The 18,337-nt window shown below is 41.0% G+C and overlaps 1 protein-coding gene across 1 annotated transcript; it reads right to left on the reverse strand.

Annotated features, from left to right (window-relative positions):
• ZDHHC7 (zDHHC palmitoyltransferase 7) lies at positions 1-17,447 on the reverse strand. Its single transcript, XM_088529073.1, has 8 exons — positions 17,331-17,447; positions 12,543-12,628; positions 9,709-10,031; positions 6,787-6,911; positions 3,477-3,573; positions 2,960-3,041; positions 1,686-1,816; positions 1-687 (listed from the first exon to the last, which is right to left on the reverse strand). Exons 3-8 carry the CDS (start codon positions 10,012-10,014, stop codon positions 511-513), a joined length of 918 nt encoding a protein of 305 aa, XP_088385199.1. The 5' UTR covers positions 10,015-10,031; positions 12,543-12,628; positions 17,331-17,447; the 3' UTR covers positions 1-510.
• Between the last annotated feature and the right edge of the window lie 890 nt (positions 17,448-18,337).

The raw sequence follows: 18,337 nt of genomic DNA on the forward strand, positions 1-18,337 counted from the left end.
TGGGACACAAGTACAGCTCTGTTCATTAGGACAAGTTGAAATATAAATTAAAATTGAACAAACTGCTATTCCCTGAAAACTGGATTTAGAAGGCTGGGTCTCATTTGAGATCAACTTTCACAATAATGCTCTTTCTTATGATTGACAACTGCACTTAAGTACATAATTTTTTATAAAAACACTCAGTAAGTCCCCAAACATTACCAAATAAAAAGGGTTTAACAAAAAAATGCATAATTAATCTCATAAAATAAATTACAGTAGCATGACATTTGGCTTCTTTAGTGTGACCACGTGCTTTTCCTTTGTCATCTTGTTGTTAAGACCATTACAGATCCAGTTTGTGTCTCTGAAAGTTAATGAGATGTCTGTGACAAACGTATAAAACTCTGCTTGCTACAAGCAAATGTCCAGTATCAGTTTCACCTGGTCACAGATTATATGTAGACAGCCTTTCTGGCCCCAAATAAATATTATATAGTATTCTTGCAAGTTCCAGCATAACTAAACTCAAACAGAAAACTCAGGTCCTCCTTTCTTTGCTCTCAATAGAAGTCGCCTGATTCGAAATCCTGCAAAAGGATTGATCCACAGGAGCGAGGGCTGTCCCCCAAAAACAGACTTCATTCCTTCCCAGCGTAGCCTCCTCTCCCATGTTGGCTTTTCACTCTTGAGTCTTTCAATCTCCTGCAAGTGAAGACATGCAGTGACACACTGAAATCCACAGTTTGGTGAAGCGTATGCAGCATTTATCAGAAGCGATGGCTATCTGGCATTCTTTAATTAAGACATAGCTAGCGAGCTGATTAGTTTCTCCCTGTTATTTGCTTCTCAAGGAAGCAGTGGGAATGGCTGACTTTGCCCTGCAGGTACAGGGCAGAGGACTCAGGACACATGGTGACTATGAAACAGGTTGATTCCCCTCCACATACCCCAGCTAAGAGAAGAAACAGAAATGACCAGCAGGGCTGATGTAAAAGCTAGCAGATCAGCACACCATATACCTGCACAAAAAGATGTTTATTCAGTTAACGAAAGCAGGCAATAAGGCTTCCAGGAAGATTCTTTTGCTGCAATTACTGAAGCTTGTTTTCCCAAGTGCACTTTTCTGATAACCATTTTCTGTACTGACTTCCCACTAATGAAGGCTGGATCTTAACCAATTGTTTTCCAACTCAGTAACACACAAAAGCTCTTCGATACAGGGCACTATTGAGCAGCATCAGATGAGAAAACTCTGAACAGCCGCATTATTCAAATTCCAGTCAATTATCCAGCACAAAGAACATCCTTTCAAGGCTTAACACTGCAGAGAGGCAGGCAAGAGAGCCGAATGCCCAAACTATGTTTATATTCTAATAAAGTACAGCAAAGGAGAAGAGCAGCATGAAGGGCTAATATCAAAATAACTAGTTTAAGCATACACCAGAGGGAAGCAGTGTAAACTGTGTAGCTGAAAACCTAGCTCTAAATTTTATGAGAGAAAAGCAGATAATGCGAGAGTATCTGTTAGAAAGTAAACTCAAACATTTATATTCTTACAGTGGTAGAATATAAAAACTATAATTTCTTTCAGATTTGGGTCTTTCTCAAGAATTAAAATACCCTCACTGGCAAATAAAGCTACAACAATATCATATCCTCCAAGTAAAACTGGTAAAGCATATGGAAATGGTAGTCCTTACCGTTTCATCATTGCATATTGAGTGAATTTGGGTGCCAAACATGACTGCAGTGAAAGTGAGAAACAGAAAACCCTCAAGGCACAAGAAGATCATCAGGATCACAGTTACAGGTGGGGAGAAGTCACTGCATTCTGCAAAAGGACATGTGTACTTATAAAAAGATCTGAAGAGTAAGACCAGGTTAAGACATCCTCTCTCCAACAGCCAGCAATAAAAGCTAAATAGTTTCAACAGTTAAAACAATATTTCACAGTTACTTCAAATTTTATTGTCTATCACTGTAGCAGTTTATTTGCTGTCCAAGGAAATAAAGATTAAGTTATGCTTCTGGCTCTCTATAGAGAGAATTACACGTGTACAGAGATGACAGCAGCTTGAAGTCTTATGTATGACAAAGGATGGAAAAACCATCATCACTGCCTTGCTGATCACTCTGCATCACTCTGGTCACAATCCAGATTTTTCAGCCTGTTGCTATTTCTTTTTTTTTCCCTCCAGCACCACACAAAGCAGTAAGGTGATGACTTGTACTCAGTCACATCTCTGGAGACCATCTGATTGACTAAGTAACTCTGGAAACCAGTTAAGTAAACTGGGATTATATGCAGCAAGGAGAACTTTTCAGGTTAAAAAATGCTACTAGGTTACCATCCGTTTAACAGAATATTGAGTGAAAGAGGCTGGATGGATTCCCTGGGAAGAATGCGTGACCAACCACCTTCTCTCAAAGGCACAAGGTCAGAGACAGCCCTGGGGCACTGGCATATTAGGGAACACAATCAGAGCCCTAAGCAAACAACCAGGGCAGTTTAGGAAATTTCTGCTCTACAGCAGGCCCCCAGTTGGCCCCTGTAACAGAATCGGGTAGGAAACAGGCTTAAGTTTCAGCTGTTCACAGGTCTGTGGTGTGACACACAACCCAGCTGGTCGCTTCAGCTAATGCTGCTGAGATGGCTGGGGCCTGGGTACCTACTTTCTTCCTATTAAAGAGGTGATAAAATTTTCTCTGCATGGGAAGCAAGTGACAGTGCCCTTGACAACCACAGCTCCTACAGTGAATGATCAAAGCAAAGAGATGGAAGACTTCAGAAATCTTTAAAAAAAAACACAACTCATCTAAGTTGGACTTAACGGTGAACAGCTACAGAAAAGATTTTCAGGACCTTACTTTAAAGAGGAAAGTCCAATATTTCCTGCATGGGGTTCAAGTGGAATGTCAAGAGTGCCCGTTAATATGTGCTCGATTATGCCAGGGAAATTAAGTATGTGCTTACCAGTCCACTGCCCTCGGACACAGGAGAAAAACTGAAACCCACACAGTATGAGCGCATGAGCTGAAATTAGGGCTATATACATCTGGAAACAAGAGAGAGTGCTTACTTGTGACTGCTGCCAGGTAGTAAACCAGACATTCCTCACAGCCAGCCTTGACCACGGTGCTATTTCCATTTTTAATTTAACACAATGATGTAAAATCAAATTCTAATCAAGTTCGAAGCTAAAAATGTGAGCAACTAGGAAAGCGTAAAGATTAGCTCCCTAAATGAAATTTCACCAAGTGTTATAATATAAAACACAGTAAAACTAGGTGATTTAGCATCTTACAACATAGTGATTAAGATTAATAGGGGCAGAAATATCTTCCTGCATGGAAAATATCTTGGGTAGAAAGGGAGGAAGGAGGAGAAAGCAGTTGTGCCCGTAAGCAATTACTGCTCTCGCTAATAAACACGACCAAAATTGCTATAATCCAGGTGGAGTCACACTGGGATCACGCTGATTTGCACTTACCGTAAACAGAACAAAAAATCTCTGATTTTTCTCACCCACGCAGTTATTCACCCACGGGCAGTGGTGATCCATCTTTCGAATACATCGCTTGCAAATGCTGCAGGAAAGGAAAGGAAAGGAGACTTTTGTAGCAGAGAGGATCGCTGCATATCTAAGCACAGAGTCAAGCACATTAGTAACTTCTTTTAGGCACTCATGGCACTGAATGAGCAAAGCAGCAATCCTTTCTTGAGGCCGAATTGGAAAAGTAAGAATGTCCCTTTTAGGGAAGATTTTAAGCCAGAGTAATTGTTTCACATTTACACACTTTCAAGGTATAAATCTGCCTTAGAAGTCAGAAAAAGCAGTTTTATCAAGGGAGAAATTTTCCATCCAGGCAGTTTTAGCTCCCCATACATCTGAACATTAAACAAGCTGAACACATGCAATCAAAATCGCAATCAAAGAAAAGCTGGAAGGCACACCTCACTTCCCAAAATAAAATATCCTCCCACCAAAAACATCTAACCATAAGCAGCACCTGTCCTGTGCCTGCTTCTTAACGAGTGGAGCTGTTAAAACGCTACTGTTCTTTGCTACTTCTAAACTAAAGCCTGAATTTCTGCACAGACCTTTAGTCAAGCTTATTGCCAGAAAGAAAAGTCAAGTATTTGGCTATATTTTTTAATATATATTTGCAAGTATGTGCAGCATTGGAGGGCTTGTTTTTTCTTTTATTTTTGCCCATCTGCAGCCAAAGAGGAACAGTTATAGAGGAGCAGCAGAACAGTTGCAACACGTGCTGTGCTGGATAGTTCAAGGGATGCCCATGTTTCATTCTCCTGGGTTTGTACTCAAGGTAGCCACACACAAACATTTTCATTTCAGCAGATATGGAGTTAAATCAGCCTCATATTCTCAGGTACTATTATTCAAAATACTTTGTTTTTAATGTATACTTATTTATGTGTAACTCCTACAAGTGCTGCAGTGATAAGACATGAAGCGAAGCTAGATGTTCATGACTAGAGTTAAAAAAAAAGGGTTGGGAAAAAAATCCATACTTAAAAATCGTTTTTTGCATAGAAGCAGGCACATATGCATGATGTAATTCAGCAAGAAGTGTGCAGGCAATGCCAGAATCCCAGATCTCCCACTGCTCCTCCGAAGCTCCCGTTCTGAGCTATCATAACCCAGCCTCTATATTCCCACTGCTTCTTATTTTGTGGACATTGAAGACGACTCCTCTGATGCAAATTGCTTTTTAAATAGCACCAGTTACATGTAAAAAGCAGGATGCCATAACCAAACCCTGCAGCCATTTGCTAGTGCAGAAGAAACAAGTATAATGCAAGCCAAGGTGATAAGAAGACTCTCCACAAAGAACAAACACATTTTCCCTTCTCAGCTTGCACGTATGTTCAGCCCCTCAATGACTTTGAGTGTTGTGGGAAAGAGGTGTTACCTATAGTCACTGCATCCCTTCCTTTAATGCCAGACCGAATTCATGCCATCGCTCCAAGAAGAAAATCAAGTACAGAGTGAAGTCAGATCCAACCAAGCCCAGCACCGGAGGCTGTGAGGTGGGCAGGACACTTTTCCTCACTCGTTTTCCTTTTGCAAGCCCACTCGGAGCTCTCCCAGCCGCGAGATGCCCGGGAATCTGCCTCCTCCATTCCTCATCCAACCCCACGCTTCCACGACCGCTTCCAGCCAGCAACCTGGCAAGGAGGCAGCGCTGCCTCTTCCCACCCGGCCACTTTCATTCACTTAAGAAAAGCCTCTTCCTTACTTCAAAAATGTTAACTTTGCAGTAAAAAACAATTTCAGTTTATTTCTCTGAAGCCAAATTATCTTTGCTGCAAGTAAAGCTTTTTTTTCCCCCCCTCACCAGTAATGTGTATTACAAAATAACTTTTCTTCCTCAAAAAAACTTCTTTTACGGTGTTGCACAACAATTTTCATAACTTCGTCATAAGAGCCTCTTCTGTTAATAATTTACTATTCAAAACATGCACTGTGCTTTGAGTGCAACTATTCCACAACGGGAACCAACTTCATTTTCAAGTCTCTGCTATCAACAAATTGCCACTTTGACTATCTGGGACCAAACCATCCTTTTAATGCTCTTGGAATGGGTTTGTGAGCCACTAAAAAGCTGGCAGCACAACTGAATAATCATTTTTTTTTCTTTTTGGTACACTTCTGCAATGCTAAAGCTAATGCAAAGAATCAAATCCTGGTAGCCAATTTCCAGACCCTTCCTGTCAATACAGGTAAATTCAATATTCAACAAATTACAAAGAAAACAAATACAAAATAAACTAGCTGAAGATCATTTTACACTTGTTTTTAATCTCAGATGTTTTGTGTTTGAGCGTGAAGGGAAAAAGTCCATAAATAAGCAGGCAAGATCTCAGCCCCAAGGCAGAGTAATTGTAATGGAAATAGCTTTTCTGCCATAATTTTCACGCAGGTAAGTGACAAGTACCGAGACATTTAATTTAGAAACTTAGAAACAAATTTGCAGAATAGTTTTAAAGTCCTGAGAAAACCTTTGCTCTTCTTCTGACAAGCATCAGAGACTTCAAATTTAATATTGCCGCACACTCCAACGCACATCACCCCTCACACCCATGAGGAGCCACCAGAATCATTAACATATTTATGCAAGTCTTAATTACACAGGAATATCTATCTTCAGCTTCACATAATAAACATGACAAATACCTCCTAGGTACCTGAAAATTCAAAAGGCTACAAATTAACTTAAAAAAGATAGATTCACTGTATTCACTGTAACATGCTAAATTCAAATCAACATCACTTTTTCTCTTACTAAAGTGAATCACAAACAGAAGCACGTTTAACTGATGACACATACAACTTTCGGAAAATAAGCTACCAATTCATGTATCACTTCAAACGAAGTATAACGAAGACAAGAAGGACACAAACTAAAGGGATAATTTAAAATATAAATGTACTTCCTAAATTTTTGCAGGAGTCATTTCTTACACTGGCTTCTATCAGAAAGTTCCTTGAGACTTTTCTGTTTACCCTGCATTACCAGAAGTGCGGCACAAGACGAGAAACTATTCACAGAGCAACAACAATTTACCACAATAAGGTTGTTTTAAAAACGCCCAATTCTCTTGCTTCTCTCCCTGACCCACATACATTTTCAGTTGTAGTATATTACATATATAAACCATGTTGCAATACGTGCATGTGTACTGGATACAGTATGAAATTTGTGGGAAAAATCAGCACACAAATATCAGGAACACTGCACCAAGCCTGGATATCCCCAGCTGCCCTAAGGACGTACCTGCAGTGGTGTGCACGCTCAGGCTTGATACTACAGCACTTGGGACATTTGTAGATCACTTCTCCTGGTTTCAGTTGCAAATTATCCATGTATTCTTTAGTGGCATTTCCTTTCGGTACAGCCCCCTGAAATCATTTCAGTTAAAGGAGAGAATGCTTTTTAAATGGTATGAGAGTGTTTAAATTATTTCAGTCATTATGCCAAGTCTGTAAAATATGCTTTTAATTTACTTAAAGCTAGTCTGTCATTAACCAGAAGCACCTCCAGATGCCTAAGTTACCTCTGGCCGATCTCAAATTGTTTCCCTTGAGCAAGACCCATCCATGAGCAAGTATTAACACATTTCTGATAGAATCTGCAGTTACTAGCACACACAAAAAAAAGAATACACATCTTGAAGTGCAGTCATGAGCACTATGGCTAGAATAATTGCTTAGCAGTGCTTGTTCAGAGTAATTCTGAGATATGCTTTCTTTACAGGGGCATACATGAACTGTGAGGGTCTATCATTAGGCCAAACCATCCACAAAAGTTAATTCAGCAGAGCAAACTACGTGATTTTTACTTTGAACTCCTTGAATTCAAGATGAAGCACCCGCTACGTACACGACATTTTTACAATCCTGAATCCTCTGCTTTTCCTTTACAGTTAAGTTGGTAGTTTGGACGTTGCTGGCACAAGCCAGCACTGCTTTCTCACCACGGCCTCTTCTTTCTACACCCAACGCTCCCTTCTGCTGCTGTGCAAGTTTGTGCAGCCTCGTGATGAACAGCTGAAGGAACCGATCCAGAAGAAAAATAACGAGCAGGAAAACAGAGGTTATTTTTTAGCCGATTAGTTTTCTGAACTGTTTACCACACAGCTGCATAAACGGTTGTGCTGATATAAGCAGAAAGGTGCTGAAAGGACGGGAATAAGCAGGATTGCTCCTTCCAATAGCAATATTAACCTATCACCTTGCAAGATCAGACTAACTTTGGATAGCAAGAAGAAAATAATGGAAATTACCGAAGGCACTGTGTTTATTTATATAGCTAAAGGCTTATCTACCACAGGAAGGGATTGTGAAATAAACTGGGATGTGAAATGACACTGCAATGGCCTTTCTGTACCAATTCCTATAGGAGTTAGCATTATTTCACACAGGCATATCTTCCTCCAGGTTAGCTTAAGCCATCTGCAACATTCCCTAATTATTTCTCAATGAATAAAAGTCAAAGGTACCATTGTTGCGTTACGTGGATACATTAAGGCAGTTTTGGGGAGAGAATTAACTGGCTAGCAGAGATTCCACATTCAATTGCGAAAAACCTTCACCGAAGCAGAAGGTTTTGGTTGCCTATGGGCTGGAATAACAATCTTGTGTTTGTGTTGCCTGAGACACAGCTCAAGTTCTGCCCCAGATGAACTGTTCTGCACCAGAAAACAAAGCTTTCTGGCCAAGCGGTGCCCCAGCTGGAGCACGCAAAGGGGCAGGGGCTGGAGGAGCCGCTCAAACCCTCCCGCTGCTGGAGCGTGTTCTGCAGCATGAGTGTTCCCACTGCAGCCAGGAAACTGCTGCAGCGCAGGCATCACGAGCTACCTCAAAGCAGAGAGCACTCCTGTAAGCACAAATATACCCTGTTCCAGAGAAATTCATGCTTATAAACCACAACTCATGAATCGCCTCTTCACCTGTCACTTAAAAACATGTCCGTGCCTTCAGGCCATGCCTTTACCATTCTGCTGATAAAAACAGGTTCCATTTCCCTAATATGTTTCATAATTTCACACTATTGCCAAATCCTTTCAGGGAAAAATCTATTTTTACACTTAATATGCTGCAGCTGATGTGTTTTAAGGCAGTTCATTCCTTTTCCCTTCAATCTTTATAAGGGTCTTGCATTCAGGTAGTCTGGAGAAAGGGAGCAAACAAAACACCCAGCTGTGCTTCATCTCAGATTCATGTTCTTCCATGAAGAACAACTTGGAACCAGGAAGACACACCATTTTACCAGTATATAGACACACCATTTTACCAGTATACATTTTTAAGCAATCTGTCTTGGAGCTATTAGCTTTCAGAGCTGTCACAGCCTGTAGAAGTCACAATGTTTCATCCCTGGGTGTGAACCGAGAAGGGAATGAAAGATCTAGCAAACCATTAACTACAGCACCCTGGTGTTTACTTGCAACATTCCCCTAACTTTCAGATACACTTTTGCTGTCTCAAAACAGAGAAATTGACTTTTGTCTTCCTCTCTCTCAACTTCTTGCCTAAAAAGGGCAATTTTAGGAAAAAATAAACAATTTAATCTCAAAGTTTTACGATTTAATCTCAAAGTTTTACACTGACAAAGTCCAAAGAAATAAGTCCATTTAAGACCTCTCACATCTACACTGCCCCAAGTGCACTGCCCCAAGTTTCAGCTTCAATCTCAATTCCCACCGAGTCCATATATCTAAGTGCAATAACTTAGGCTACTTATGATGTAGTCCTTGTTACTGGATATCACAGTATATGAATAAGACTTTCAAGCACATCTACCCCTAAAAGTTCTTTCATGCTCCATGAATGGAGGATATAGGATGAAACCACGACTTTTTATTAAGCTTTAAAAATACTACTATTTTAAAAGAAAAAAAGAAAAAGAAAAAAGTAAGAAAATATAGAAGCATAAGGCTTTAGTAGTTTCCTCAGTGCCCGGCTATTTCCCCGGAGCCTTCTTCTCACTTATAATTCATTTTACACTGCCCACTCTTCAAAGCAAAGCTTATTTTATTAACAGAAGAGGAAATGCACAGATATAGCCCCTGCAGAGGGATGTGCAGCTAACAGATCTCATCCCATCAGGAAGGGGCAGACACATCTTCATGTTTCTCTGCAGCTGACCGAGCTACACGAGGGCCACGGCAGTGCTGGGGAGCGCTCGCATACTTACTGGATCAGTTAGCATAGTTCTCAGATGAGATGACAAAGCCAGCACTGCCAAGCAGTTAAAGAGAACGCCGTTGATCACGGAGTACCAAAAGTCTTTGGAAGGCAGCAGCATGACAAAAGTCACTACGAAGTCTGCATAGACCACCAGGAGCCACGTCATGATAGCGCAGACCATCCCGCAGCCGTCGCGGATGAACCAGACCCTCTCTGCCATGTCGGCCTCGGAGGAGGAGGAATCGTAGGTGTCATTTTCGGGAAGCAGCGGGTGGTGCTCGACATCGCGGAACCTGTGCCCCGATGACTGCATGGTTTTCTGGACGTGCCCTGCACAAACCACATGCCATCATTATGCATAAAGAAACCTAAACCACAGATGCTATCATTTTTATGATAAAAAAATGTCTTATTACTCTGAGCATGATTTTTTTGGTCAAAAGCTGAAATGTTTACACAAAGCTGAAATGTTACATGATGTCCACGATTACATAAAGCTGAAATGTTTCTGAAATTAAAAGAATCACTTACAAAGTTTCATCAATTAATTTGCGAATTGTTTACTGAGCATCATGACACCATCATTTCTGATCATGCAACTTCAGTGGTTGAGCAAGAGATTTGGATGCAGTTTCATTTCCACCTCACTGATGCCCATAAACCATTCTTCTGTTTTTGTCAAAAATACCCAAAAAAACTTCCTCCTTTTATCTCAAAATGAAAGAGCAAAGCCTTCATTAAATTGCAGTTTAAGTCTCAGAATCTAGAAAAGTACAGCATTAGGCTTTGGAACTGCTCCACGCTGCTCCAGGAACCCAGGGAAGAGCAAGAGGAAAACAGAATGGAAAAAACTGTGCTCCAGTTAGCTGTTTATAACAACAACAGAGACCGTATTAGAAAACAGCTAAATTTGTTTACAAAAGTGCTTTTGTGTTGGAAAAAAAAAGCCTGCTGCAAAAATATATTGGACAACTGACAAAGTGGTCTCCGATCTGGCCAAACTTAAGGGAAGCAAATGGCAGCAGCTGAATTTGCATGGCAACGGATTACACGAATCAAGATTTCCAAAGAACGCATTAATTAATTTAGCTTCTTGAAAATCCTTTTAAAGGCTTTGTTGTTGTTCCAATGCGGAACAAAAACAGGACTTGAAACCTTCGCAGTTTTCATGAAAACAGACTTTTTTTTTTCCTGAGATCTTTAACAAGCGAAGATATGAAATGGCAGTATTGAGGGGGTACCAGCAAGCAGGAGACAAATCGTAATTTAAGCATTATGCACTTAAAAATAGCCTGCTACCTGAGAAGCTACTGTGTCTGAAAAATCACATCGATTCATGCTATTAAAGGCCACATCTGAGAGAAACCTGAAAGCATCGTATTGATCGAGGATAGCAAAACAGAAGTCTCAGTTTTTTTCCGGCATTAATGGCAGCCTCTACACGACTGGTGGGATTTACGACACTAAGTTACATGCCAAGATCTTGAGCACATTATCACTTTGCTAGGCTAAAATGGTCAAAGTGACCATTACCACATAACGGGACTCACGTGCAAGAGCTTTCAGATGAAATTATGGCTTTTTAAAATATTTTTAAAAGGAATCAATTCAGACAAAACATATTCCAATTACTCAATCTTTATGATACTTCAGTGTAACTCCTAGGGCCCAGCAGGAGTAATCCAAGAGATTAGAAGGGGAAAGAGGCAGATTGCAGGGCAGAGATCCCAAAGAAACTTTAAAATAACTGAGATACCAGTAGGATACAGGTGTGAGCAGTTCCCTTGCTACAAAACTGGAAAAAATAACCAAAACCTCGCTATGATCATTTACTCTAGTCACTAACAGAATGCAATGTTACAATTGCTAGTAGATAACTCACATGGGCTTTCTATTCAATCTTAACAACAACAATTTTAAACAGAAAAAGTTTCCTCTCTTACTACAACCCAGCTATTAAACCACAGATGAAGGCAGCTTCCTACTTGAAAAAATGCCTTAAAATAAACTTCCTCATGGACAATTCAAACTTAAGCTGACCTGGGTAAGTATGGGCCCCTTTTCTCAACTACTTGAAGTCACTCAAACCTTTCTCACTGTTTACAGTTAACAGTACAGTGGGTGCCAACTGACTTCAAAAGCACTCTGGGACACAGTAACCACTCCTTGCAGTCCAGACTTGTAAAATAAAAGTCAGATTTAATGCAGACTACATAATTAGCAGCTGGAACATGAAGATAGCTAAGTAGAAACAGGTATTATTTCTTCAAAAACAGATACATAAAACTTAGAAGTTCTTGTCTGACTCCTTGCCCCACCACCAAACCTCAAAAGGCTGCATAACAAGATTCCAAATGAGCCTTAAAGCACACGAAGGCTGACGGGCAAGCAAATTTATCACGCACTCAAAACACCCACCCAAATGCTCTGGAGAGCCAAACCCTCCTGAAAGAGCAACAAACCAAAAATCTAATTCCCCATTCTAAAGCTTTGTGGAAATTTTGAATTGCGCCCATCTAGGATCTTAGCAGAAAAATTATGTAATGAATTTTTTCAATCAAATCAAGTTTTCAGTAGTTTAAGTCAACAAGTTATCATAGATCAGAATATGCATCCAGAAGATGCTGAAAAAAGAAAAAAAAAGAAAAAAAAAGAAAAAAAAGATCAACAGCTCTGCATATAACTATTATAATATTATTACAATATATTATTACATCATAATAAATGTGAGCATTTGATTAATTCTTTAAACCAGTATTTCATTATGAAATGTAACGGCATAGAGTTACTGCATTCATTTTGTTTAACTATATTAAAAACAAACAAAAAAATCATATATACCTCACAAACTTTTTGTATGTTATTCTGACATCGTGTCCTTCCTTTAGGCTACCCTAGGATATGCAGATAGTCATATCTGGTGCAATCTGAAAAGACACCATCAACAAATTGGTTAGTAACACGTTATTTCTTCAGAAAATTAACATCAAATACAAATAATGTATTACAAAAGGACTTAGAAATACACTGTACGTTCTTACAGCAAGCAAGCTTTTGACTGAGAAAAACAAAGTAGATTATTCTTTGTGATAGCTTGATCAATCTGCAAAACTCTAAACAGATGGATGCCAGATAACCCTGTATATCAGTCCTGTTGACACTTTTTATTTTTTAGGTAAGTTAGAGAAGCATACTCAGCACTACAAACTAGAATGCCAAAAAAAGTATTTCTTTTGCATGCCATTCCTGTAGGATTAAAAAAATATAGTACCCCCCCTCCACCTTACTCCAGAGCTTAGAGCAAAGTGTTTTGTAGGAGCTTATGAGGTACAAAAACACTATTATTTTTATAATTGTAGGATATGCTAGGAAAAATTGGAAGTTTTAAATTTAATTAGATTGAGTAGTAACTAGTTTAGGGTAACAAAGCTACTTTTTTCAGTATCTGTATATAAAACATTGCATTCAAATTTCTCCTTGCTAGGATTCCATCACATGGGCAAATAATAATAATGCAATATTGCTTATGATATACAAATTAGTATAATGATTGAAATGCTGCATGAGCTGCTCTAACCGTGTTTAATTCAACAACATGAATATCTCATGAGCTGGAGCCTAAAATCTCATTCTTTCCTTTTAACAAGGATGCAACGCCCAAACCCCCCACTCAGTGGGAAGTGAGAGATGACGATTTTCAAAGCCCAGGAGATTTGGAGGCTTTCTTCTTTATATAAGGAAAGGAGCAGAGGAAGAACATACTTTATCAAGAAAAACAAGTAGTTTAAAGGTGGGAAATGTCTACATTTGAATGTCAGAAGTCACGGCAGGGCATTTGGAGCAGAAACACTGCACAGAGCCCTGATCTGGGGGTCTCTCTGGGGAAGAGCAGCCGTGTGGACCCGAAGCCCTGGCTTGCAAAGCAGCTGAGCACACGTGTTGCACGGAAAAACGCTGCTCCTGGCAGCACCGATCCTGGAAAACTGGGTTTGGGAGCTCTGCTTTGTGCAACGAGAGCCACGGCCACGGTCTCACCCAGGCCGGCGGTGCCAGTTTTAACACGTCTTGTGATTAAATCCCCAGGAGGCCTCCAAGGAGGATTTCCTTGCTTTGCTTTACACAGTCCAGGATAAGACTAGTTCCTAAAGGGATTTCAGATTTGTGTCTGGCTAGAAAAGTACCTAAGTTTACTTTCACAGTTATAGTATTTACTTTAGCTTCCCGACATGACTTCATTCTTTTACTTGGAACGTTATATTAAATTCATATATTTTGATAGTAACAGAAAGATTCTACTGATCACTAGCTATAGCAAATACTAAGCCATTCCCTATTGACTGAAAGCTTCTGAAATTAGAGAATGAGAAGGTTCCTGCCTTATTTAAAGAAAATCATATATTTTACTGCACGCCTACAAGGCAACACAAATGCTTAAATACATTTATCTGAGTGAAGTTACTGACGGCTTTTTGTTTTGCTTTATAAAGAACCTTTTGTACCTTTGTTAAGCTAGTTTTCACAATATTGTGAAGTCTGCAGTCATTAAGCTGTCATTGACACGGCGCTTTGTGGAAGCTAAGCAGAAACTCATAAAAAGAAGAGCAGATGAATATATCATTAATTTGCAAGGCTGCTCACCCATTCTCTAAGTCAGCGATGACAGGAACGAGAAGACATGCTAACCCTCTGCAGGTGAAATATTAATGTTGGAGTAATCATTTAAAATGATTATAACAGAACTCACTCACTAAATGGTCAAGTTCATGATTCGTCCAGGTAATTCTCTAATCCTCAATGAGATTCTGATCAATATTTCAGTGTGTCTCATAGCATCAGCAGTCATCGGCTTACAAGGAAGAGCAATGGCAGTTTAGCTGTTGTGATAACACTAATATATTCAATATACTCCATGCAAAATGTTATCTGTTTGCACGGATGATTATCTTAAACTAATTTCAACTCAATTCCGCAATTAGATGCTATTTGAAATCCTTGGGCTGGACATGTCTGAACTGTCTTGCATCTCATTGTTAATGAAACACAGGCCCAAAAGGCAGGAAAAGATACTGGAACAACAATGATATTCACAAACAACAGTCAGGCTGCTTAGAAAGGGTACGACAACATAAAAACAACTATGAAAGAAATTAATACAAATTCACGATCACTGGAAAGATCATCTTGTAAAATGTGTGTTCCGAATACATTTAGAGCTAGAACTGCATCAGTCCTCCTTTCTCTGAGTTTAGTGCAATAAGGATACTGAAGGCTTTAAGAAGATTAGAGAGAAACTACTTAAACACAATGTCCACTATAGTAAGGAGAGAGGCTCCTTCTCCCCACCAAAAAGAACATTTGGAGTAAAGCATAGCCCTCTTTCCTGCTATATTTTGAGGCAGAAAGAAAAAATGCTGTTCTAGTAAACTGACTCCTCCTGTTTTACAGACATTAGATATACAGATAAGAATGGATACAGAGATTTAAAAAATCCATTAGCTCTCAAATCTTACATCTTTTCTTGGAGGTTTGTTTTCTTAAACTGTACAAAGGACAGTTGTGAAGACTGCTCTTTTTACACTGCAGTAAACAAAACGACTTTATTTCAGCTTTTCTGGTTGAGCACGGATAGGCCAATAGTTGTAGGCACACGAACAGATACTGCTTATACAGGACGGATTTAAAACCTACCAGGAAGCACAGGATCAAATCAAGGTCACAGAACCCTCGTCTCATCAAAAGGTTATGGAGTGAACAATTTCAGTAACAGCAAAGTTTTTAAAATAAATCAAATGGATAAACCTAGTACTGCATACAACTCCATGGACAGTGCAGACCACTCAAATCTACAAGTTAAGGTCTGTATGTAGTCAAGCCTAACTTAGATAACGCGGTTTTCACTACAGATGCATGCAATCCAGATTGCGAAGCCATTTAATAAACTGTGGCTGCTTTCAACGGCTGCTTAGTGACTGGTTTAGCAAACAGCCACAAACATTTAAAACAAAAACCCATCAACAACACTCCCATATCAGCCCTGACACACTCACCTTTTGCCATCTGTATTTGCAATCTGGGATATATAAGCAATACAGTGTCCCAGTGTGCAGCCCTTGGAAAAGGAGCAGGTTAAAGAGCCACCACCTCAGCGTCATTTGCAAATAAGGCAAATCTATCCCATGGCCTCAGTAACGTATCCTCATTAAAGCACATTAAAAATGTGATGCCGTCTACAGGAAAACACCTACCTGTGAACTCAAATGACAATTTCCAGTGAGTAAATATATAATACGGCCAAGTTTAAAGCTGTTTTAAAGATCCTCCTTCTGCCAGTCTCTTATCACAGCTTTCCAAAATCAAGCACCAGGCCATAAGAAAACTCTGGAAGTGCTAATTTTCATAACAGAAAACAGGATATGTTTCTTCATTATAATCTCAAAAAATATCAAATTATTGATATCTTACTAGAAAGATGGCCATCCAATTACTAATATCTTTATGTTAATAATATCTTAACATCCCAAACCACAGCACTAAGAATTTCAGGCAAAACAAGTTATGCCAAATGAAAGAAAAGTTATGCGTGTCTTTGGAAATTATAAAGCGTATTATATTTTATAATGGAAGCACCCGTCAGTTCTGCTAAGTGGAAAAAGGATGTTTTCCTCCTTTGCCAACAGCAGTTGGACACATTCAGTTCTATTTCAGAGTGCAAGTTCCATTCTGACCTGTGTATTTATCACTTTATGCTACACCCTCACTTGAAGGCAGCTCAGTTATCCCACTCACTGCTTCCACCACGAATCACGCTGACGAACACATCTTTATGCCGGTTATTATATCCACACCCACGACGGATCCTTCCTTCCAGGTGCAAAACAGAATAACCAAACCCAGACAGGTTCCACCACCACGCCAAATCCTGCAGTTTTCAACACTGATTAAGGGAGTGTTTAAGCCCTTGATTTAACAGTATCTGATGCACATAGAGCCTGGTGGCTGCTTTCTGTTCTTCATTTGGGGGTTTTCTCCACTGCAGCACACTGTCACCTCGCTTCCCTCAACAGTTTCATGTCTCCCTAAGAGGCACAAACAAGCAGTTCACCAGCTAAGGATGGTGCAAAATACACCAAGTTTGAGCAAAAGCCTGAAAGCTCTAGAGCTACGAGAGTTTAGAGCGAGAAGCAGTTTCACGCAGCCACAAAGAGCTTCCAACTTTTAAAACCCCACTTTCAACTACTAATGAACCAGCGCGACACCTTCCTCCATCTGAGGATTTTGAAAGTCATAGAGCATTTACGGCAAAAAATACCTAATTTAACCCCGTTAACACGTGCAGCTTTCAACCTATTTAGACCTCCAAGCCAAGAGCCACACCGGTGTAAGCAGTACCCCGAATCCATCGCACAGGGGCATCGCAGCGAGGGCAGCAGTCAGCAGGGTCCCTATTTATTTTATTTTCTCCCCCCTATGGCACAAATGTGCGAACACGAATCTCCCTCTGTCCCTCTCAGCAGCGCGGGCGCTGCTCCCCATCGCCGGGATGCGGTCATTAGTAACAAGTAATAATAATAACAGTGTTAAACGGGCTGGGGGGCGGCAGGAGCGCAGCCAACACTCGCCCTCACTCACCTTCGGCTCGGGCCCCGCGGGGCCGGTCCGGTCCGGTTCGGTCCTGCCGAGCCCCGCCGGAGGACGCGCTGCCTCAGGGACCCCGCGGCGGGTTGGGCCGGGTTGGGCGGGCTCAGCGCGGCTCCGGGAGAAGCGGAACCGGGGGCGGAACCAGGAGCAGAACCGGGACCAGGACGGAGCCCATGTCGCTGCGCCGCCCCCTCCTGCCGGCCCGGCCGCTCCGGCGGGCGCCGAGTCCCGGAGGCGGAAGCGGCGCGGGCCGCACTGCGCAGGCGCCGAGCTCGGGCGGGGCCCGCCCGCGGGAGAGCTGCGCACGCGCACGCCGCACGGAGGCGGGAGGGGGAGCGCCTCGCTCCGCGCGCATGCGCACACCGCCTCGCCCTTGCCGCTGGCTGTGCCGCCGCGCCGCGCATGCGCAGTGGCGCCCGGGGGCGGACACGCAGCTTCGGACCCTCAGCTGCGCGGGCGGCAGCGCCACCTAGCGGCCCGGCCACCCAGCACCCGACTTTATATATATATATATATATATATATATATATATATATATATATATATATATATATATATATTTTTTTTTCCTTCTATTTCCGTGCTGAAATGTTGGGGACAGGGGAGCAACGCGTAGTTCGTAGTCACTGCGTGTTTTCTCGGCCCCAGCAGATGGGCTTCGTATGCTGCAAGAAATCCCAACCCACTCGTCGAGGTCATGCAATACGTTTAAATCAGATATATATGCAGTAGATCTATATATTGTGTATATATACACGTATATATTATCAATATGTTAATGTCTATAGAAGCACAGCCACACCAAGAGACATGATCTTTTCCTAAAAGTTCCTTTTCCCTGCATTAACTTAATGTAACTAAAAAGCATGATTTATTCAGAGGTAAATAAATAAATAAAAGGAAGAAAAGCATTTTTCTGCTGGCAGTCGCAGCCGGGTGGACCCTCCTGCAGCTCGGTGGATTTGCTCGCGCCGTGTAAGTTGTGCATTTGCCCGCTG

The sequence above is a fragment of the Tinamus guttatus genome, unplaced genomic scaffold (assembly GCF_059628265.1).
Source record: "Tinamus guttatus ecotype Peru unplaced genomic scaffold, ASM5962826v1 Tinamus_guttatus_pri_ptg000323l, whole genome shotgun sequence".
In the NCBI taxonomy this organism is placed as follows: Eukaryota; Metazoa; Chordata; class Aves; order Tinamiformes; family Tinamidae; genus Tinamus; species Tinamus guttatus.